The 24,978-nt window shown below is 34.6% G+C and overlaps 2 protein-coding genes across 2 annotated transcripts; both read left to right on the top strand.

Annotated features, from left to right (window-relative positions):
- The first annotated feature begins 9,338 nt into the window (after window positions 1–9,338).
- LOC145112680 (uncharacterized) lies at window positions 9,339–11,210 on the top strand. The gene has a single exon (XM_079048818.1). The coding sequence runs from the start codon at window positions 9,339–9,341 to the stop codon at window positions 11,208–11,210; it is 1,872 nt and encodes a 623-aa protein (XP_078904944.1).
- A 10,558-nt stretch (window positions 11,211–21,768) lies between these two features.
- LOC145164722 (eugenol synthase 1-like) lies at window positions 21,769–23,385 on the top strand. The gene is made up of 5 exons (XM_079083432.1): window positions 21,769–22,071; window positions 22,182–22,316; window positions 22,408–22,648; window positions 22,730–22,933; window positions 23,035–23,385. The coding sequence occupies exons 1-5, from the start codon at window positions 21,886–21,888 to the stop codon at window positions 23,199–23,201; spliced, it is 933 nt and encodes a 310-aa protein (XP_078939558.1). The 5' UTR covers window positions 21,769–21,885; the 3' UTR covers window positions 23,202–23,385.
- The last annotated feature ends 1,593 nt before the right edge of the window (window positions 23,386–24,978 follow it).

The following is a 24,978-nucleotide window of genomic DNA, read 5'->3' as shown; positions in this document are numbered from 1 at the left end:
GAAAATTGAAATTGTTCGGAAAATAACATTAGGACAAGGAGTGAATAATTGATTTGGAAGGATCTTGAAATATATGAATGCTTAACGGATATTTATTTTAAAAAATTTACAAGCTATATTTGTAATGTATTATAAGGGTATTTTTGTCATTATCAACTGATTTTATTTCAAAAATGTTTTTTTCTCTATCAAATAACATGAATTAAAGATTCATTTCATTCCAACAAGTAATCAAACATAATAACAAAAAATGTTTTATTCTATTCTATTATCGATTCTATTTGATGATTAGTTCGATTTTTTTATTATTATTTTCCATCCAATCAACTAAACCCTTATATACCGTAACAACACCACTACTAGTTAGATTATTTTTTAGGCTGAAAATTTGTTATAATAACGTTATAAGGTTTCCTGCTATTTACCCTTAAAATTATTAATAAAAAATAAAAATAAAAGTTATAAGAGGTTTTCTGAATCCGTATTATAATAAAAAAATAGATTTATTGTCCTTTTGCCATTTATAACCCTATTAGGCCTCCTAACTAATATCATGTCATTTGTCGACGTATTGATTTTCCATTTTAAATTTCAAATTTTAAAATTTTCACTCTAATTACATTAAATTAATAACATCAGAATAAAAATTAAAATAAAATTAGTACAGGTTATAAGGTGATATAATTTCACGTATTTATTTAAATCAACTATTATAATTTTTTATAACTAAAAAATATCTCTTAATTAATAATTTATTTAAAATAATTGATTACTAATTTTGAATTTTTACTATGAAAGTTTAATTAATTTTGTAACCATGGTTTCCACGGGTTATAAAATAGTTAGATACATAACACAAAAATTGAGATACAATTAAATCCCGTTCAGGATTATAGTTTATTTATAGCATGTTTGGCAATTCATTTTTTCATTATTCAGAGAATTGCTTACATTTTTAACAAAAATCATACAACAAATCTTCCTATTAAAATAAAAGAATAGGTTTATTCTTCTTTTGCCATGTGTCAACAAATTAGACCTCCTAATTAATGTCATGCCACTTGTTAACCTATTGATTTTCCATTTCAAATTTCAAATTTCAAATTTCCCAGCCTAATTATATTAAATTAACTAGTTTATATAACTCATAGGAACCACAGTTACAAAGTTAATTAAGCTTTAATGGTAAAAAATCAGAATTATTAATCAATTATTTTAAATAAATTATTAATTAAAAGATATTTTTTTAGTTATATAAAATTATAATCGTTGATTTAAATAAATAAGTGAAATTATATCACATTATAATCTATATTAATTTTATTTTAATTCTTATTCTAATAATATTATTTTAATGTAATTATAATGAGAAATTTAAAATTTAAAATTTAAAATGGAGAATCAATAGGTTAACAAGTGACATGACATTGATTAGGATGTCTAATAGGGTGACACATGAAAAAAAAAAAAACTCATTCTTTTATTAGAATAGAGAGATAACATTAGAATCAAAATTAATGATTATAATTTTATATAACTAAAAAAATATATCTTAATTAATAATTTATTTAAAATAATTGATTAATAATATTGAATTTTTAGTATAAAAGCTTAATTAATTTTGTAACAGTGGTTCCCAATGTTATAAACTAGTAATAATAATATACTTTTGTAAAATTATTTATTCAAATGTTGAGAAGATACCTTATCTTGGGAAGATACCTTATCTTGTCTATATATTGGATGACAACTCAGACCCATAGTTTTTGAGTTTTTCTCTTGACAACTCAAAAATTAAATATCTTTTGATCCAAATCCAAATCCACATCCAAAGACATGGAAGGAATTCCAACAAACAAGGGATACATAATTTCCTCTTTCCCTAATGTTGTAGACAGTTTTGATTTCAAATTCGATTTTGCTTGGGTGCTGCCACTTTTGCTTATTAGGTATGTTTTGGCATCCTACTATTTCAATTTTCTAAAAAAGGGCTTAAATTTATGAATCTTTAATTTATAATGAGTCACATGATGGCATCACATTATGATAAGAAAAACAAAACATAATATTTGGAATCTCGACATCTACCACCACCGTCCAACACCACCTTTCACCACCGCCCAACACCACTTTCCACCATCAACCAATACGAAGCCTTGCTTGATAATCTCACTTGAAAGCATTCTATATATCATCACCCAATAGTTGCTTTCACCACTTCAATTAATTAAGAAGTCATTTTAACTACCACATTTGATTAAATATCCTCCCTTCTTCCTAATAAGATGATGTTGTGCCAATATGGAAGCTAAAACAGTAATTACGAAGAAATTAATTATATAGACACTAATAAATAATAAATAAGGTTTTAAAAAATCTAAAAAATGACAACTCATGCCACATAAGTACCTACATGTCCATGTGGACAAATTATGCCACATATGCACCTATAACCTTGAAATTTGCTATAGCAGGTCAACCATGGTGTAATATGTACAAAGTTTATAAGTTAAACCACCATACGCATACAAAAAACAATATAGAGTGGCTGAATGATTACAAGGTGAATATAGATTCCAAGTAGATTATAAGGACATCTAGTTTTTTAAAATATTTTAATTGAAGATTTTATCAATGCTTTTTATAAGAACATTTTTAATAGTAGTTTAAAAAAAATCAGTTTAAAGATTTTATCAAAAAGCATATATTGTTAGAATGATATTCTTTTTATAAATATCATTTCAATGTATGATTTGTTTTTGAATGACATATACTTTATTAAAAACAAAAATTGCTAGAAAGACACTAGCAGGATCATTGGATATAAAGACATAGAACAACAGTACGAAAAAGGCATCATAGCTAGACCAGAAACATAAAACGTCATCACTTGTAAAAACAATCAAGATAACATTAATATCAAGACTAAAACAAACACAAAACCAAACTCATGCATAAATGAAAATGTCTTAGATTGAATTTTCACATTACTATAATACACAATTCAAATATTCAAGAATCAGGGTGTCCTAAGGATTAAACCCTTTAACTCATTTGAGTAACTGAATATATTATACACATAAGTCTTACACAAAATCTAATGTTTCATACCTGACACTATTACAACCATGTGTCCTATCCATTCATGAGTGCATAAAAGCCTAGGACAAGCTTTTTGAAGCGGAAACGCTTTACACTGACATATGTAATTCTTCTATATCGTTCACCTGTTAATGTACTTTTTCAAAAAACTATTAAGAACTTAATTAACCTACTTTAAATAACCAGGTTATAAGCACATACATTGAGATGTAATAACATAAATGTATTTCAGTCTCCATAAGAAAGCTTTCCACATTGAATTTAACTTCTAACATTATATTAGAAGGGAATTGGGCATCTCACCCATAGAGATATCAAGTGGGCCTTAAACTCATCCTTATATAACCGACTTCCTTACCCAAGCCTCTAGCTAACCCCTTTATCAAATTCTCGGCTAAATTATGTTGAGATCGAGCAAACCCATCCCTACCACCACCGCCTGGGGCTCTACTCCTTGGATCTCGTAATGGGCGCTGCCCCTTGGAACCTGCACCCAGAAGCGCTGCCTCCGGACCGCCGTATTCGTGAGTTCATATTTATCCCCCTGAATGTGTACCATATACTTCCACTCTCGGTGAATAAATAGAACTCAGTCTATCTTAATATTAATAATAACTACATTAAAATATTTTGATAACACTAAAATCACTAAGATATAATAATTTTATCGTTTTTATGTTTTTGTAACTATATATATATATATATATATATATATATATATATATATATATATATATATATATATATATAGAGAGAGAGAGAGAGAGAGAGAGAGAGAGAGAGAGAGAGAGAGAGATTGAAGGTGTTGCATCCGAAGGTGGCAGAGGTCCAAGTATCTAGGATACCTTCTGTAAGAACTACCCTGGTCTATTTGATTTTCATTCTTAGTAAATACTAAATACACCTACCTTTTATTAATTTAAGTTAATAAAAAATTTGTTTTGAATTGTAATGCATACATATGCCATTGTTAATGGTGATAACAGAAACAATGGTACAGAGTCTTGTTTCAAATACAAGGTGATGTAGTCATTCTTACCCTTTGTGTGCTCTTAATCAAATGAGATATGTTGATTATCATAACCGAAAATGGTAGTCAACTTTTATTCTTATAATTGTTTGTTTAATTTATTGAAAATATATATTATGTTGTGATGATCAAGTCGACTATTTATGTAGGGTGGCCAGACGAAAATCGCAACAATATTGAAATTGTAATAGTTTTTGTTGATACCGAACATATTGATTATCACCATGCACATCTTCAATACCTCTAAGATGCAATTAGGTAAATTTATACCATATATGATGTATTTTTGCTTGTCTGTTATGAAAATAATATATATAATCAATGTATTATGTGTCTTATTTCTTTTTTTCTAATCAAATAATGTTACCATGTTAATGTAGGGATGACGTTAGAGTAGCGTGGTACTTTACATGGTCACTAATGGATAATTTGAGTGGATATATTTGGTCTATTTTATGTAGACTACAATGATGGAAAATACACATGATACCCAAAGAACTCTCCTATATGGTTCATGATTTTCTTAAAAATCGCAAGAAACTATTTCAGCGGAAGAAGTTAACCAAAGGTGATACGAAGGGGAAATGACTTATTAGGCTAATTAACTATTGCCTTTGTACTCAATTGGTCACTTTTTTTTTTTTTTTTTTGTATCTCATTTACCATTGAACTTGTTGTAGGTGTTCACAGAAACCATTGAAACCGGCTATTGAAGGTTTCCGGTAATTTCTTATCTTCGGCGACTCTCCGGTCGTCTTCTCCGGCGAGCCTCCGGCAAAAATGAGTTTTTCCGGCGGACTTTTCTCGACTGCCATCCAAGCGGCATCCACCGTCGGTGTTGCTGCTTAGCTTTCTCCACCCTCCCCTCTCTTCCTCCTGTCGATTTGCTGCCAGAAAAAGGAAAAAGGGACGCAGGCAGCAAGTCACCTGCCACCTCCTCCTGCCATCACCGGAACCCACCTGCCACCTCCCTTTTGCCGCCAGTTAACCACCATTACCACCTCCTGCTGCTTGCTGCTGTTATAAGTCATGAAGCCGAGACCCAATGATCCGTCGAAAATCTCATTTTTGCCGGAGGGAAACTTTCAATAGCCGGTTTCAGTGGTTTCTGTGAACACCTACAACAAGTTCAATGGTAAATAAGATACAAAAAAAAAAAAGTGACCAATTGAATACAAGGGTAACAATTAATTACCCTAATAAGTCATTTCCCCTACAAAGAAACCAAAAAGTACATATAGGGTTAATAAAACAAAGAAGCCAAGAGGTATACCATTTTTGTGTGTTTGGTACTTTTGTACCTTCCTTTTTTTGTTTGTGCTTGTTGCTTCATGCATATTATATAACTTTGATGTACTTTTTGGCTAGTTGTCCCTTAACAATTATTTCAGATTATTTTATGGAAGTATGTTATGTTCTTACTTGATAATAATAACTAGTATTTGAGTATGTGCTTTGACGCGTGTTGTTACATGTTTTTCATGCGTATTAGGCATGAGAATTTATTAAACCGGTATAACATATCACAACTTTCAAAATACTAAAATTTTAAAATAAATAAACATTGGGTGATTTATCAAAAGTTGAGAAGAGTTTAGAGACTATTTGTGTAAGTTGGATGGTTTTTGAATAATCCATAATCATTACATAGACCAAAATACAATGCTATAAAAACAAATACTAAAAATGAGAACAACCAAAGTGTAAGGACTAAAATTCGACAAAAAGAAGTGTGTCGCCACTTCAACTTAGACAAAAAAAACATGCAGACATACATAAAATTTATAGTAAAACGTAAATAAACTCGAATTTATACCGACACGTACATACAGGGGCGGATGCAAGATTTCCTACTAGGTGTGGCACGAAAAAAAAAATCGCTTGTAGTGGCACATTTTCTTTTACGTAGTTGCATATGTATTTTTTAAGTAATGGCACAATAGTAGAAAAAAAAATTCAAAATTCATTGTAGTGTATATACGGAAGTCAGACGTTTCCGATGCCACTGTGGGGCACCAATAAGAACCACTCCTACATCCATAAAAAAATACACTTAATGAACGGAAGTTATTAAAGAAAATCAGATTATATATCTACAACAGGGGATAAAACAAAAGTTTAGAAAATGAAGGTGGTAAGAGTGACATTTTATAAAGTTCAAAATTGAGGGGGTCAAAATAATATTTTAAAAAATTGAGGGGTGGAAAATGTGTTTTACAAAAAATTTAGAAAATAAATGAGTAAAAATGATATTTTAAAAGTGACAAATTATTAAAAAATTGAATATGCTATAATATAATATTGCCATAATATAATATGAAATATGCTTTCACTTTTACCTGCAGTTCTTTACACACAAATAATGAGGTATATTTTATTTATATTTATAATTTATAATTTTGATAACGCATATATATATATATATATATATATATATATATATATATATATAGCAACAAAATGTAGGATGGTCAATCCCGTATAGATCTATACACAAACTCACGTTATCCATCCAGGAGACTCTGGTTACAAAACGTGACACAACAGTATATTGTCGTGCCATGAAGTAGTGGCTCACATTAATGTAATAATGTTATCTTTGTTATTGTATTAGTGTAGTATGTTCTCTCTGTTCTAGTGTATAGTATCTTCTCTCTGTTTCTCATCATAGTATGTTTGAACCGACTCATGTATGAACTGACTCTTGTATGTTTCATTGTTCTAGAAATAGTGAGTAGTAACTTCCTAAACTATACCTATTATAGTTTACTAGTAATGTTGTTTGAATGACTAATCATGTTTGTAACACCTTTGCTACCCAAAGGTATTGAACGGAATGAAGAAATTTTATATCTATATACATATACATAATATATAACTAAGATTCAAACGACACTCGGACAAACAACCGATACCCTAAGTCCACAACCAAACAAGGAACATGAAATAAAGTGAGTTATCAGTCCTAAGCCCTTTCAATCCTATTTATATAACTATATCTATATAGACATGATTTTGACAATATATAAGTTTAAAAGAGTTTAATAAAGAATTTAGAATATAAAAGAGTTTTAACCATTTGAATGGTTATAGATGACTTAATGTCAGTTTATAAAAGGTTTTTGAAATAGTTTGTTTAACAACACAGTTTTGATGAATAAGAAATCTACTTGATTGATAGTTATTAATCACTCATCATTTTTCAACACCAAAAACATTAATCTTCTTCAAATTGTGCGTCTAAGCCATATCTAGGCTTGAAAAAATAATCTGACAAATTTTTTTTCTTCGAAATTTACATGTATGCACAATCAGCAGTTGTACGGACTGCTGATGAGCACAATCAGCACTCCATATGACTGATCAACAGTCCGTACAACTGTTGATTGTGTTCATCAGCAGTCATATAAAAAAATCGTCAAATCTTTTTTTTTAACCTATATATGCTTAGACGCACAATTTGGAGAAAATTTGTGTTTTATGATGTTGAAAAATGATGAGTTGATTATGAGTTCGCAAGTTCTGACAAATCTTTTAGTTCTCAAAAGAACCTGACTCTCTCTCTACTCTCTCTCTCTCTCTCTCTTTATATATATATATATATATATATATATATATATATATATGAAGCATTTGATACGTACCTAGGACATTGATCTCCTGCATGTTGTGAGTTTTATTTTTCAGTTGAGCAAAAAAGGTATAATATTTTGTCAAAAATGATTTCTGTTTGTTTTTACAGCATGATTTAATTGTGTTTTTTAATTAAAAAAAATCAATGCAATATGTCTAGCATTATGATTGAGATGAATAGAATATTGAGACCTAGGGGACACGTGCACATTATTGATTCAATTTTGGTGATGGATGACCTTCAAGTGATTGCAAAGGCTATTGGTTGGCATGTAAAGTTAAGAGATACAGCTGAGGGGGGTCACATGCAATTTATAAAATCCTGATTTGTGAGTTGTAGGTTTTGTATGACAAAAGGGGCGTTTAGCTATGGAAACTTTTTCTCACATAAGGAAAGTTAAATTTTAGTAATATTTATAATTTATACCATGACATGTTGTGTTGGAAATTACAGTTTATTGTTCCTCCTTATTTTTCTAAAGCAACAACTTGATACTAATAAGTACTTTTATAGTAGAAATATGGTCACAGTTGACAGAGACCATCGGTGATCCGTCACTATATGCATTTCCTAAATTTCGTCTCTAAATTCTATCGTTCCTTGTCTATATTAGCGATGGATGGATTTCATCGTCTATTCTGTCTTTGTTGCACAATACGCTAATAGTTTTTAATTTGGCAGATATCATCTACGATATTGACGTAATATATACAAAAGTCTAATCATCTGCGAAAAAGTCTAACTTAATTATTTAAGGTGGTAAAAACGAAAAGGTTTTCAAATTGAGCTCATTTTAGAAAATACTTGAAAAATAATGGGTTCTTTTCTTCATTTTCACAAGTTAAAAAGTTCAATATCAAACTTTCTTTTGTTATGAAAATTGACTTTAAAGGTTCTCAGCCAATTTTGCAAATAACATATGTGTAATTGGTGACTATTTTGATAAAATCTCTAATTTTTGCTTAAATTTTAGAAAATAAGGTTAACATGATTAATCTTTTTCTTTTAAAATTTCAATTACGTATACAAAATGGTTTTGAACCGGTCCGGTTTTCATAATTTTCGGTAAAGATCCATGCTAAATGGGAGCATGCACTCCATTTTTCTATATTGGATCCGCCACTTTGTATGTGTATGGTTTTTTTTAATCATATTTAATTAGAGAGTATATTGAAGCTAAAACTTAAACTTGTAGATAAATAAAGCAGGTCAAAATGGAATGGAGGTATAAAACCTACGTTTAGATTTTAATGCTAAAAAAATGTGAAAATTTAAAATATATTAGATTTGATGGTTTTTTTTTGGTTGCACTTTTACCCTAACAAGCTTCTTGTGTTCTCCGCTTTAGGCTACGTTGACCTGACTCCGACAATGTTTTTTTACATAAAAAATGGAATATTCTTGGCATGAAACTATGTTAAATTTCACATATTCTTGGGTAATATTCTCTAAATTTTGGTTTTTTTTCTCTTTACCCCCATGTACTTTCATAAAATGCTTATTGAACCTCTGTTCAAGAGGGTTCTATAAATCCTACAAATTAAACTCTCGCTCCTTTCATGCAATATAACCATGAGTTTCGCAAATTATGACCCTTGTTTCCTTGACCAGCCAGTGGTTGATCGGTACCTTCCGGTATGGGCTAACCTGCCTTCTTTTCGGTCCAAACTGGCCTTTGTTTGGGTTGAGGATAGTTCATCTGGTTTGTTGGAAGGCTCGAGCCTCACGTATGAGGAGCTAAACCATTCGGTCCAATCAATTTCATCGCAACTTCTGATTTCCCTTCAAAGAGGGGACACTATCATCATCTTATGCTCACCGGGGCTTCAGCTCGTTGAAATCTTGTTTGGATGTCAACGAGCTGGCCTTCTGGCTGTGCCCATTGTCCCTCCTAAACCAACATTTTCAAACAATGATCATCACCACCTTATTCGTGTTCTTTCCCAAACAAGGCCTAAATTTGCTATCGCGAATGGGCCATACGTAAAATCCGTCCGAGAATACATCAAAAACTCTAAACCAGAAAACCCCATTGCTCATCTTTTGAAAAATCTCACATTAATATCTACAGATAACCTTCGGGTGGAGAAAAATGTAAGCTCAAAAAAGAACTTACATTCTTCCTACACCGGTTGCAAGCCAGAGGAGGTGTACTTAATCCAGTACACCTCTAGTGCAACCGGGATCCCTAAGCCAGTTCTAGTGACTGCGGGATCTGCCGCTGATAATGTCAGAACAGCTAGAAAGTCATACGATCTTCACCCAAATAGTGTCATAACCTCATGGTTACCGCAATACCACGACTGGGGGCTAATGTTTTTCTTATTAACTATCGTTTCAGGTGCAACATGTGTCTTAAACTCACCCGATGCATTCATCAAGCGGCCTAGACTATGGCTCGAGATGATATCGGAGTTCAAGGCGACTTGTACTCCGGTTCCTTCATTCACCCTGCCCCTTGTTCTCAAACGGGGAGGAGTAAATGAAGGAACCCTTCCTATCGACTTAGCCACAATGAAAAACTTGATAATTATCAATGAACCAATTTATTATGAGGCCATAGAAGATTTCGTGGAAGGGTTCAAGTCATTTGGTTTGAACCCTTATTCCATTTCTCCGTTCTATGGACCGGCAGAAAACTGCATATTTGTATCCACATCATGGAGACATGGATGCAAACACGTGTTCCCTACGTACAAGCAACTCTTACCTAGTGCGAGGCTTGGCACGAGTGAAACAAAAGCAGACGAAGAATCAATTGAGATTCTAATTGTTCATGAGGACTCAAATGAGCTAGTCGAAGATGGTATCGAAGGTGAAATATGGGTTTCGTCTCCAAGCAATGCCTCAGGGTACTTACGCCACCCTTCTTTGACTCAACAAGTTTTTCAAAGTAGAGTTAAGAGAACATTTAGCCACAAGTTCTTCATTCGAACAGGAGACCGAAGAGTTGTTATCGGTACCGAAAGATTTCTTTTTGTGACAGGCCGATGTTCGGACATCATAAGGGTAAAAAATGGGATCGAAATTCATCCACATTATTTGGAAACCCTAGCCTATGACTCTTGTCGTCGGTTTCTAAGAGGAGGGTGTATTACAGCCTTTATGATTCCAAGAAACAATGTGGCAATTGTGGCGGAGATGCAACGCAGTGATTGGACAGATGAGGTTTTCTTAAAAAGAATATGTGAAGGGATAAGAGGTTTGGTGAAGAAGGATGTGGGGATTGATGTAGGATTGATTGCTCTTGTTAGGAGTGGGGAAGTCTGGAAAACGACATCAGGAAAGATACAGAGATCTCTTGCTAAAGATCGGTTCTTAAGTGGTAAAATGAATGTATTGATGGAAATGGGGTACGAAGAACTGGGCTTCAAGAAATCTTTCGGGAAAGATACGATTCACGGAAAAATAAAGATGGTAGAATCGATATTATCTTCTCTGTAGGAAACGTATAAATCCAACATTTGTATTATAAACATAATTGTTGATTTATACTATTGTTTGCTAACACACAAAGTGACAAAACCATCAACTAAATTGTGGAAAAGTTGCCTCCAAAATTAGCAAGTGGCAAATAGTTCAGGGGTTATTTCAGTAGCTTATCATTTACTATTCATAGTTTGACTATGAATAGTAATATATAAGAAATGTGAAATAATAATGGACGGAGAGTTTGACTAATATATATGAATTAGAAGATGGAGGCGCAACAATTTTGGTCATAAATGGAGGCGCCTCACATTGCCAACCTTTTGACCATAAATAATAATATATATCTATTTGTTATTCTAATTTGGTAGGCGCAAATTCTTTGGACGGCATATGTAGTTCAATTCGTTTGGTATTCCTTTGGCTATAAATAGCCTAACCCATTTCATTACAACATAACCCACGAACCAAATCAAATATATATATATATATATATATATATATATATATATATATATATATATATATATATATATATAGTAAAGCATTACACATATATATATATATATATATATATATATATATATATATATATATATATATACTGATACACCACCGTATATTTTAGCTCTCCCACTCTATTTGTAATCTTTTTCATAATCCCTGTAAACACTGCAAATTATAGTGAATTGTTTCTCGGCTTCCTCCGCCCGTGGTTTTTTCCCGATTTGGGTTTCCACGTAAATTCATGTGTCTCTATTCTATTTATTTTATTCGTATTACGTTGTGATTATTACGCTTTGATAATTTTTGATCCCATTCCACATTGAGCTAATATTATTTAAGTCAATTTGGATCCATCGTATTCTACAACAATTGGTATCAGAGCATCCGGGTTGTGATATTAGCTCGTTGGGATCATTTTATCAAGTAATTAATCATGTCTTCGGTAAAATACGATATTCCACTACTGGATCGTAACACCCGATTTCCGTTGTGGCAAGTAAAGATGAGAGACATTCTCATTCAGATGGATTTACACAAGGCGCTATTGGGCTTCAATAAGATGCCCGATACATGGACCGAAGAAGAAAAGGAGATGAAAGATCTGAAGGCTTTATCCCAGATTCGTTTGCACTTGTCAAATGATGTTTTGCAAGATGTTCTAAAAGAAACGTCAGCGGCTTCTTTATGGCTAAAGTTGGAACAACTGTTGATGACCAAGAGCTTACCAAACAAGTTGCATTTGAAGCAACGGTTGTTCAATCTCAAGATGATTGAAGGAGGCTCTTTAACTGAACATATATCCACATTTAAAGAGTTAGTAAATAACTTAGAGAATATGGATGTTCAGTATGAAGATGAAGACTTGGCTCTATTCTTACTATCGTCGTTGCCAGAATCCTATAGCCATTTTCGTGATACTATTATCTATAGCCGTGACACTCTAGTTTTAGATGAAGTCTATACAGCTTTGGATTCAAAAGAGAAGATGAAGCATATTACTGGTGGTGGTTCAAGTGATGCTAAAGCCGAAGGTTTGAATGCCAGAGGAAGAACAACAGAGAGAAGTAGAACTTCTCAATCTTCCAACAGAACCAGATCCAAGTCAAAAGGCAAACAAAAGTTTTGCAACTATTGTCACAAGAAGGGACATGTGCTTGAAGAATGCTTCAAGTTGAAGAACAAAGAAAAAGAGAAGACGGCAGCAAATGGTAAACAAGCTAGCACTTCGGGTGAAGCCGATCTAGCTGAGGTCGAAGGTATTGGAGAACTTTTGACAGTTTATTCAGATAAACTGGATTCCACTGGTGATTGGATACTCGACTCTGGTTGTACTTTTCATATGTGTCACAACAAAAGTTGGTTTTACACATTTGAAAAGGTTAACCATGGCTATGTGTTGATGGGTAACAATACTACATGTCCAGTTCTTGGACATGGTTCAGTCAGGATCCGTATGTTTGACGGAGTTATTCGAACCATGGGGGATGTTAGATATGTTCCTGACCTCAGAAGAAACTTGTTATCTCTCAGTTCCTTTGACAAAAAGGGATACGAGTTTGCTGGTAAAGGTGGAGTTCTCAGGGTATTCAAAGACGGTTCCGACAAACTGAGAGCCGAACGAAAAACCTCAGATCTTTACTTTCTTGACGGGCAAACAATTTCGAGTGATGCTGCTGTTGTGTCAAAGTCTTTTTCTGATCCAGATCAGTCCCGTCTTTGGCACCTTCGACTCGGCCATATGAGTTTTCAAGGCATGTCAGAATTGAGTCGAAGAGGTTTACTTGGTCAACAAAAGATTGTTGATTTGGATTTCTGTGAAGACTGTGTATATGGCAAGGCAAAACGAGTGAGGTTTGCAAGTGGTATCCATACAACGAAAGGACCACTTGATTATGTTCACTCGGATTTGTGGGGACCGGCTCGAGTTGCTTCAAAAGATGGAGCTATTTATATGCTCACTATTATTGATGATTTCTCCAGGAAGGTGTGGTCTTTCTTCTTAAAAAATAAAGGAGACGTTTTCTCTACCTTCAGAAATTGGAAAGTTCAGGTTGAAAAGCAATCAGGTCTGGTGGTAAAGTATCTTCGTACGGATAATGGACTTGAGTTTTGCTCAGAAGAGTTTAATGTCTATTGTCAAAAGGAAGGCATTACTCGACATCGCACAGTAGTCCATTCACCTCAACAAAATGGTGTAACTGAAAGGATGAATCGCACCATTATGGAGAAGGTCCGGTGTATGCTTTCTAATTCCAAATTGCCAAAGTTTTTTTGGGCGGAGGCTGCTTCGACTGCTTGCTATGTTATCAACCGATCACCGTCACGAGCAATCGAGAAGAAAACTCCGTTTGAATTATGGTCCGGTAAACCTGCAAATTATTCAGATTTAAAACCATTCAGATGTCCAGCGTATGCATGAGTTGACAATGGGAAGCTAGAACCAAGAGCAATCAAATGCGTTTTTCTTGGGTACAATCAAGGTGTAAAGGGTTACAAGTTATGGAGCTTTGATTTGAAGAAAATTATCATCTCAAGAGATGTTACTTTTGATGAGTCTGCTATAATTCAACCAGTTGCTGACTCTTCTAAAAGAACAGATGCATCAGATGTATCATCCGAAGCAAATAAAGAGAATGCTCAAATGGAGGTGGAGCTTCCTACTTCACCTACCACTAATCAGAGTACAAATCAGCATCAAGATTCTTCTTCGTCGGATGAGCATGTTGTTGGTGAAGATTCAACACCTTCACAACCACAAGCTACTACTCCAAGCATTGCAAGAGATAGACCGAGAAGACAGATTATTCCTCCGAAGAGGTATGCTGAATCTGATTTGGTTGCCTATGCTTTTATTGTTGCTGATAATATTGAGTCTGCAACGGAGCCTGCAAATTATGACGAGGCTATCAAATCTGAAGACTCAAATGATTGGATGCTCGCTATGCAAAATGAGATGGAATCCTTGCAGCGAAACAGTACTTGGAATTTAGTTCCTATTCCGAAAGGGAAGAGACCAGTTAAATGCAAGTGGGTCTACAAGCTCAAGGAACCTGTCAACCCAAATGATAAACCAAGATACAAAGCTCGGTTAGTAGCTAAAGGCTACTGTCAGATGCCTGGTATTGATTACACTGACATTTATTCCCCAGTTGTCAAACATACTTCCATTCGTGTGTTGTTGGGGTTGGTTGCTTCTAACGATTTTGAGTTAGAACAACTTGATGTCACTACAACTTTCCTAAATGGTGAGCTTGAGGAAGAGATTTTTATGCAACAACCTGAAGGTTTTGTAGTTCCTGGAAAGGAGAACTACGTATGCAAGTTGAACAAATCTCTTTATGGCCTCAAGCAGTCTCCTAGACAATGGTACAAGAGGTTCGATTCTTTCATGACCAGTCACAAATTCAGCAGGTGCACCTATGATAGCTGCGTTTATTTTAAGAAAGGTGACAATGGTTCAAAGATCTACTTACTCTTGTACGTGGATGACATGTTGATTGCAGCGAAAGATATGAAGGAGATTCAGAAGTTAAAAGACCAGTTGAAAGCTGAATTTGAAATGAAGGACTTAGGAGCTGCCAAAAAGATTTTAGGTATGGAAATTATTCGTGACAGGAAGTCTAGGATCTTGCATCTTTCTCAGAAAAGTTATATTGAGAAAGTCCTAAGACGCTTCAGTATGCACGAAGCAAAGTCTGTCAACACACCTTTTGCAGCTCATTTCAAGCTATCATCCGCTTTGAGTCCTACTAATGAGACTGATATGGCTTACATGGCACGTGTTCCATACTCTAGTGCTGTTTGATCTTTGATGTATGCTATGATCTGCACGCGCCCTGATTTGGCTTATGCTGTTAGCATGGTTAGTAGATACATGGCGAACCCGGGGAAAGAACACTGGAAAGCGTTTTGGTAAATCTAACACTGGGGTGTTCGGATATGTTGATTCAGATTATGGCAAAGATTTGGATAAACGAAGATCAATTACAGGGTATGTGTTTACTCTAAATGGTTGTGTTGTTAGTTGGAAAGCCCAGTTACAGTCTACAGTTGCCCTGTCTTCTACCGAGGCAGAGTACATGGCGATTACAGAAGCAGCTAAGGAAGATATCTGGTTGAAGGGGTTATTTGGAGAACTCGATGATAGAATAAAGGTGACCACAGTTTTCTGTGACAACCAGAGTGCTATCTTCTTGAGTAAAGATCAAATGTTTCATGACCGAACAAAGCATATTGATATTCGTTATCATTTTGTGCGGGATATCATTGAAAAAGGTGATTGTGTTGTGGACAAGATTCATACAGATTATAATCCCGTTGATATGTTCACTAAAAGTCTTCCTATAGCCAAGTTCAAATTATGTTTGGACATGGTGGGTGTTTCTGATCGCAGTTGAGCCTGAAGGCTCGTAGGTGGAGGAAGTATTATTTATTTTTCGGAAACAATTTTTTTCTCTATATAAAATTTGCAGGATCTTATGGAAGTTTTAGAGTTTGATGAGCTATAGTTTTTTTTTTTAACTAATCGTAAAAGCATGACTTGCTTAATTTTGATGTCAAGGTGGAGATTATGGAAAAGTTGCCTCCAAAATTAGCAAGTGGCAAATAGTTCAGGGGTTATTTCAGTAGCTTATCATTTACTATTCATAGTTTGACTATGAATAGTAATATATAAGAAATGTGAAATAATAATGGACGGAGAGTTTGACTAATATATATGAATTAGAAGATGGAGGCGCAACAATTTTGGTCATAAATGGAGGCGCCTCACATTGCCAACCTTTTGACCATAAATAGTAATATATATCTATTTGTTATTCTAATTTGGTAGGCGCAAATTCTTTGGACGGCATATGTAGTTCAATTCGTTTGGTATTCCTTTGGCTATAAATAGCCTAACCCATTTCATTACAACATAACCCACGAACCAAATCAAATATATATATACAATATATATATATATATATATATATATATATATATATATATACTGATACACCACCGTATATTTTAGCTCTCCCACTCTATTTGTAATCTTTTTCATAATCCCTGTAAACACTGCAAATTATAGTGAATTGTTTCTCGGCTTCCTCCGCCCGTGGTTTTTTCCCGATTTGGGTTTCCACGTAAATTCCTGTGTCTCTATTCTATTTATTTTATTCGTATTACGTTGTGATTATTACGCTTTGATAATTTTTGATCCCATTCCGCATTGAGCTAATATTATTTAAGTCAATTTTGATCCATCGTATTCTACAACATAAATATTCAAGGACAATCAACTCGATTATGGTTTATGTCAAGCTCAAACTCCACGCCGATTTATTTGTTATGTTATATTGTTATGGGCAAGCTTTTGTCCAAATGAGGCTAACAGTTACAGTAAATAATTTAAACAAAACTTCAAAAAGAAAGCTGATCCATGACAAGTATCAGAATTCACCACAAATTTGTAGAAATTCAAAAAGTTTGCGACCTTCGCGTTATTAGCACGACGCTATAACCAGCTGAGCTAATAGGCCAGATGTTAGTTATGAAACTTCTATTAGTAATAATCCTTCTAACAACATAGATGGAATTTTGATGATAATAAAAGTATTCGTATGACTGATAACTTGTAAGACTTTGTTATTGGAAACAAGAATCTTTAAAAAAGATGGCGGAATGGAAATGGAATACTTGTAAATGTGAAACATAAAGTTGCCCAAAACATAGGATAACAAAAGCTTTCTAAGGTATCAAATTCAAATTAACCAATTACTTATTTACCCAAAATCTTTCATATCCGTTTGATTTCATTCCATCATCATGACAGACCAGAGATCCTCCTTTCGTCTTCGGGTCCCTCGCCTGAGACCCTCCATACCACCACGCTCTGCCACCACCACCACCACTACCACCACCCAAACCCCCAAAAGAACACGACCTATTCGACAACCGCCACAACAATCACCACCACCATCACACCCAATTCAACCTCAGGGCACATCCCCTGCTCCACCACCACAACCATCGCCACCGATTCAACCTCAGGGCACACTCCCTTCTCCATCACCAGAACCACCGGTTGTACCATCATCGGTGTCACCAAAACCACCTGTGGAACCATCAACAGCACCGCCAGAACCACAGGTTGAATCATCACCAGTGTCACCAAAACCACCTGTGGAACCATCAACAGCACCACCAGAACCACCAGTTGAACCATCAGCAACAGCACCAACAACGCCACAAACTCCACCGCCTCTGCCACAACATTCATCTTCAGAATCCAGAAAAACCGAGTCACATCCGTCTTCACCATCTCCAACAGCCATTCAATCACGTGTTTCTTCACCACCACCATCGCCATTTCATATCTCCACTCAACCCCATGTCTCCGCCAAGCCACCATCACCGTCCACCACGTCTCCGCCTTCATCTCCACCTGCAAAAAAGATCTCATCTTTACCATCTTTTCCTATTGTAACTGCGACAAAAGAAGAACTACCACCTGTTATTACACTTGCTGGTGATAACAGAGGGACGTCCATGTGTATAGGTTATGTTGCACCCAAACGGGAAAGGGGAATCCACATCCGCAGAATGTATAAGGTCAATCCCGATGAAATTGCAGACACAACGAGTACTGATGGTGAAGAAAGCTCCAAGGAGAACGAAATGGAAAACGATTCGTACATTAATTGCAATATTCAGGGGATTAATAACTCAATGCTGTTCAATTGTTCTATTACTGAAAGGAACCCTGGTGTTCATCTAGGTTCCATTTGTAACCCGGATAATGTAAAAAAACGAAAGAGGAAGAAGATGAACAAGGTCAAAGTCAACATTCCCCAATCGCAGAGTTCCACAATCCGAAAGAGATGCCTTAGAGGTCTTTTCATGGAGTCAAGTGATTCTGAATCAAACGATCCCCAGAAGCCTAGGCGACATGGTTGTCGCCACGTCTGCGGGGAAAAGAGTAACACAGATCACAGATGATAAGATGGTTGTTCTTTGATTTAAAGTTAATTTGAAACAAATATACAGAATAAGGATGAAACTTCATCCATGAAGTCTAAGTTTTCTAGTACGTGTATTGTCGTCTTTTCTTAATCAAACTTACAGATCTTTTGTGCCTTCGGTTTTCCGCTTCCATATATAATCTGACAATATTTTATAATGTTTTTACACAAAAAAATATAAAAAAACTAATAAGTCAAAGGGGGGTATTTGACAATTTTTTATAAGATCAAAAAGAAGAAAGAATATATTATGAAATATATCTTTTGGTGTGAAAAATAATGTGAGACATGGCATAGGGTTTGAGATCAAATACTATTTTGCAGATTTAGCCATTTAGGTGTAAAAAAAAATGATGTAGGGTTGGAGATGGTTTTAACCAGACAAATCTCCTGTGTTGTCTGACTTGTGTCCTTAATTTGAGTTCTAGAACTCAAAAGTGAAAAATAATGATGTCATCTTCCATGAACGAGTTTTAATGATTAAATTGAAGCTGGTAAGGTAACCTAGATTCTAATACCATATATCCATTCAATTGATGAAAACCACGTCAATTAGTCAATTTTGGTGAGATTGAAACTTATTTGTGTTTTGAGCTTCATCCATGTAGAGTCAACCTTTGGATCCTTCTTATTTAAAACTGATCGACTAATTGTTGTTATAGAAGTTACAGGACAATGATTCAAACAACTTATTACCTTAAGTCTAATTAAATGTTGAAATCTATCGCAATCAGTCGTTTGGCAATGTTTGGCGCTCACTTGAGAGTTAATGAAGTTTGGTGAGTAATCTCCATGATTAATTTGCAGATCTTAGATGCTATTAATAGATGATCCAAGTGTTTAATCAAAATTGCTGAGTGGTGCAAGAAGAAAAGGAAGAGATTTAAAGTTGATTTTGAAAAGGCACATCGACGTACTTGGATCATCTCATGGTTATCCTCTGTTTTGGTTAGAAGTGGCTGGGTTGAATTGGTGTTTTCTTATTCTCGTCTTGTATGCTATTTTCATTTGGCTTTTGGGTTAAAATTAAAATCTGGTTAAGTCTAATTTATATGGTGTTGGAATGGATTCGAATGATGTTGAGGTGATGATGAGGGATTCAAGATGCTCTCATGAGAAAATTCCTTTCACGTATTTGGCTCTTCTAGTAGGATCAACTATGGCTAGAATTGATAATTGGAAAAATGATTGTTGACAAATTTAGAAATAAGTGGTCTTCCTCGAAGGTTAAGAACTTGAGATGCTTTTTATAGGTGGCTGACTCACTAAATCGGTGTTGGGAAGTCTGTGGAATTTTTATATGTCATTGATTAAAGCACCAGAAAAACCATCCATTCTCTAGAATCTTCAAGTGATCATTTTTTGGGTGGAGTTGTAGATGAAAAAACATTGTCCCGATTAACTAGGATAAGGTTGTTTCTGACATGGATAAAGGTGACTTGGGTATTGGTAGCCGTACGCCTTTGTGGGTTCAGATGTTAAAACCATTCATGATATCAATGGTGGTTTTAGTTATAATGAAAGGGGTTGTAAGACTAAATGTGTTTGGTAAAAAATTGTAGGTTCCATTAACTATGTGCATAAAAAAGAACATTACTTTTCATTCTTTTCTGATGAAAAAGGTGGGGATGTCAATACACTGAGGTTTTGGTTTGATATGTGGGTTGGTGATCTAACGTTTAATACCAGTTTTGACATACTTTTTCTTTTAGAGAATGATAAAAATTGTCTATTATTTGATCGCTTTATGGATAGAGTTTGGGAATGGAACCGGAGGAATTAGATGCTTCAGGTGAGTTTATGGTCAATAACACTAGGAAGCATATTGATGATGTCACACCTAGGGGAGGAAATGTTGGCACTAGATCGAATCAATTGTTTAAAAAAGATCAATATTTTTGTATGGTGACTTTGTTGGATTGAATAGCTATGAGGTTTAATCTTTCAAACAGATGTTTTGAGATTGACTCCATTCTTTGTCATGTTTGTGGTTGAAGTGTGGAAGTGGTGAATTGTAATTTTTGTCAGGTGTCAATTGGCGGTGAATATTTGGTCTAAAGTCAGGAAGTGATGTGACATTGTCTTCTCCGATTCAACGTCTATTGGAGAGTGGCTTTCTTGGGTTAACGATAAGCACTTATTTGGCCATAAAAAGAAAAGATTGGAAGTAGTGATCTTCATAGTCTTATGGATGTTTTAAAAGTACAGGAATTTAATGATTTTTACTCAGATTACCTTAGAAAATATGCGATTTTGACCATGTTACCTTGCATTTTTTCTTTCTTGTGTTAATTATTGAAGTATAAATGCTAATCTAAATTGGAGTATGGGCTTAAAAATTTGATGTAATCTTTTTTTCCTTGCTTGGTCTTGCTCTTTGCTATAAATGTCAGATTAATGAAAAATTCGGTTTTTAAAAAATGGTATTTATTTAAAGCTATTATTCTTGTTATGGGATGCGAACTTGCAGCTTCACGAGGGCTGTTGCTTCTAAAGTTGAGAATAAATTGCATTGTGTTCCCTTGACCAACGGTCCGATGAAGATGGTGATGAAAACGATTACTCTTTCAATTCTCAAACTTATACAGAAAGATTTTTAAAAATAGAGTGAATAATTGTGTAAAAATGTTGGATATTAAATATTATAAGAAGCTAAACAAATTAAATTAAATTTTTAATTCTTTTAATTGCAATAGTCGATATTAATCGGGAAAAAAATAGTCAATGATCACTAACCACTCAATAAAATGTTTATACGTGGGACCGTATTTGTAGATAGGATCCCGATACATGCAGGATGAGTATAACTGAATAAGGCTATAATTTCCACCGTATTATTTATTTATTCAAAACAAATTGACTTAAATTAAAATAAAACCATTTCATTAATTAAAAACAAAATAATGCAAGACACAAAAATATTAAAAATTACATAAAAACCCGGAATATCTACTCCGTAAAATACAAAAAATTGTCAATTTTGTATTTTAGCAACAATCATAAATAAGTCGAAGTGATCCATTCAAAAGACATGGGTCTACATCAAGTAAAATCATTATAGATTTTGTGATTTTGCTTTTTGGTTCATACGGCACACCACTAACGACTTGTCCACTTCCTAGTCAAAGTCTCTTCTCACCGGAAAAAAGAATTTGTGTTTCAATTTTACGGAAGAACAAATGGCACCGGAGAGAAGCAAGATTCTGATCATCGGAGGAACCGGGTACATAGGAAAATTTGTGGTCGAAGCCAGCGTAAAGGCCGGCCACCCAACCTCCGTTCTGGTTCGAGAATCCACGGTGGCGGACCCTGTGAAGGGTAAGCTTATCGATAACTTTAAGAACTCCGGCGTCACTCTGGCTTATGTATGTTTCATATCGTTTCTTAACATTATAAACATATGGTTAAGTATCTACGACTATGAAGGTGATTGATTGTAGGAATTGATTAAAAACGTTTAATTAATAACGAACAGGGGGATCTTTATGATCATGAAAGTTTAGTGAAGGCGATTAAACAGGCGGGTGTGGTGATTTCAACCGTCGGTAAGATGCAAATCCCAGATCAGACCAAAATCATTGCCGCCATTAAAGAAGCTGGAAACATTAAGGTTCGTTTCACAGCGATTTTGACCTAATTGATTCTGTATTCAAGTGGTTGAAATGAATTCATAACCAACAAATTCTTGTGATTTGGTTTAGAGGTTTTTGCCATCGGAGTTCGGAATTGACGTGGATCATCAAAAGGCGATTGAGCCAGCTGCTTCGATGTTTTCTGAGAAAGTGCAAATCCGTAGAGCAATCGAGGCTGAAGGGATTCCGTTCACTTACATCGTCTGCAACTGCTTCTCCGGCTACTTCTTGCCCACCTTGGCTCAGCCCGGAGCCGCCCCTGTTCCTCCCAGAGATAGAGTTACGATCTCCGGTGATGGAACTCCCAAAGGTACCAATCAATTCATGAATCTTTCTTTACTATAAATCAAACGAAGACACAACAATATTTCATCTTGATTTGTATCTGTAGCTGTTTTTAATGAAGAACATGACATTGGTACCTACACAATTAAAGCTGTGGATGATCCGAGAACATTAAACAAGATTCTTTACATCAAACCCCCTAAAAACACTTGCTCGTTAAACGAACTTGTTTCCTTATGGGAGAAGAAGATTGGGAAATCTCTAGAAAGAACTTATGTTCCAGAGGAACAACTTCTCAAGCTTATTCAAGGTACACATATGCAACTGAAAATAAGAAAAAACCCATCGGGTTTCAATTCTTGGTTTTTCTTATATTTATATATTGTGGGTTTGTGTTTGTGATTGTTTCAGAGTCTGCGTTTCCGATGAATGTTGCATTGGGTGTCAGCCATTCGATCTTTGTGAAGGGAGATATTACCAATTTTGAGATAGAAGAAACGTTTGGTGTTGAGGCTTCTGAGCTCTACCCGGATGTGAAGTACACTTGTGTCGATGAATACCTTGACCGATTCGTTTGAGTGAAGTGTGTTTGGATATTGAAATCAAAATAACATTTCAGTCATTGACGTGTTCACATCTGTCCATAGTTTTGTATTGTTAACATAATACTCTAGTGCACTCTTCTTCCTCTTAATGTTCTGATACATAACTATTCCTATTTGGAGTGCAACAAGATGCAGATTTGAGGTTGATGTTTCTCAATCGTTTACACATTTGGGGACAGACTAGGGATCATGATTCATGAGGCTGAACAAGAAACCGGTAGTTGTTTGCATAAAAGGACAATAAACCGGCAATCAGATTTGAGGTTGTGTTTGGTGCCACAGCTAGCTGAAAAGCTAGTTTATTTTTCGAGTTTTTTTAGGTTATCGTGTTTGGTAAGCCAAAAAGCTAGCTTTTAAAAAGCTACTTGGAGTAGCTTTTTAAGAGCTTTTTTACAAACTTCTAAAATATACCCTTAATTAATTATAAAAAACTTATTTTGGAAAATGCCCTTTTATGTAATTTTATATCTTCCAGCTAGCTTATCAACTAGTTTTTACCAAACACTCTTATTATCGGCTAATTTATCAGCTAGCAGCTAGCTTTTTAACCACCAGCTAACTTTTCAGCTACCAGCTAACTTTTCAGCTAGCGTGCCAAACGCTAAACGATTTCCTGCTTGTTTGTTCTAGTATGTAAACAAGTATCGGTCTTTGTTATTTTCTAGTTAAAATCATGATATATATATATATATATATATATATATATCTATATATATATATATATATATATATATATATATATATTCCCTACAAAATAAATAATGAATTAAAAGACTGCTAAATAAGAAAAATGAGTAGTTGTTCAGTTTTCCCAATATCCGTACATATTATACAAATTCACCTTATTATTTTTTTTACTGTAATATACTACTAAAATGAAACAAGTGTTTTAAATTTTATACTAACTAGTTCGCGACTAATATTAAATTTTAGACAAAAATGCTAATGAGGTATAGATCAGAACGATCATTTTACCTCTATTTACATGGTTGAATCGAACCATGTAAATGTTTTCCAAACCGTCGAACCCAGTTTTAAGCAAATGTTATACCTAAGCAGAAAGAAGAGCGACCGAACAATAACGAGAATCGATCATAAATGTGGACCTGCAAAATTAAGACCGTTAACCTCAATATTCCCGACGTACATGATGTAATCGGCTATGGAAGACTGTAGCAGTGGATGAGTTCTGTTAGAAATGACCAATGACTCCACCCAAGTACAGCCTCTTGTACCTTCGGCAATGGCAACATTAATGGCAAACTAGATGAGCCTGTCAGATTTCATTAAAACGACAATTCCCGATGATTCCGGTATAAAAGACCGAACTTGGTGACAAAGGCAGGTACACAATAACATCACAATACATAATTACATAAAAATGATCATCGACCAATATTTAATTTAACCATCAGAGCGTTCTCCCGAAATTCAACCCCATGTGAATGTCTGACTGGTTGTGTTGTCTTTCAGGTTCAAAGTTTCAATCTCATTAAAGACGCCAACTTTGCACTCTAGCATACATCGAGAAACCTGAGATTCATCACATGGCGCCATCTGTGGGACCACGCAACAAATGGTCACTGGTAGCGATCCGATCATCGACACCAGTCCGATTCTAAGGATGCAAACCCTAAAACCTCTTACAGGAACGCCACAAATAACAACGATAGTAAGGAATAAAGATATAGGAGGACCTTCTGGCCCAGAAGTGCAAGTCAAAGGAAGCAAAGAAGAGTTCATGACTAAA

Source organism: Lactuca virosa, chromosome 1, assembly GCF_052849685.1.
Source record: "Lactuca virosa cultivar CGN04683 chromosome 1, Lactuca_virosa_CGN04683_v6, whole genome shotgun sequence".
Classification (NCBI taxonomy): Eukaryota; Viridiplantae; Streptophyta; class Magnoliopsida; order Asterales; family Asteraceae; genus Lactuca; species Lactuca virosa.
The sequence above is the reverse complement of the archived record's forward strand: the minus strand, read 5'-3'. Positions and strand labels throughout refer to the sequence as shown.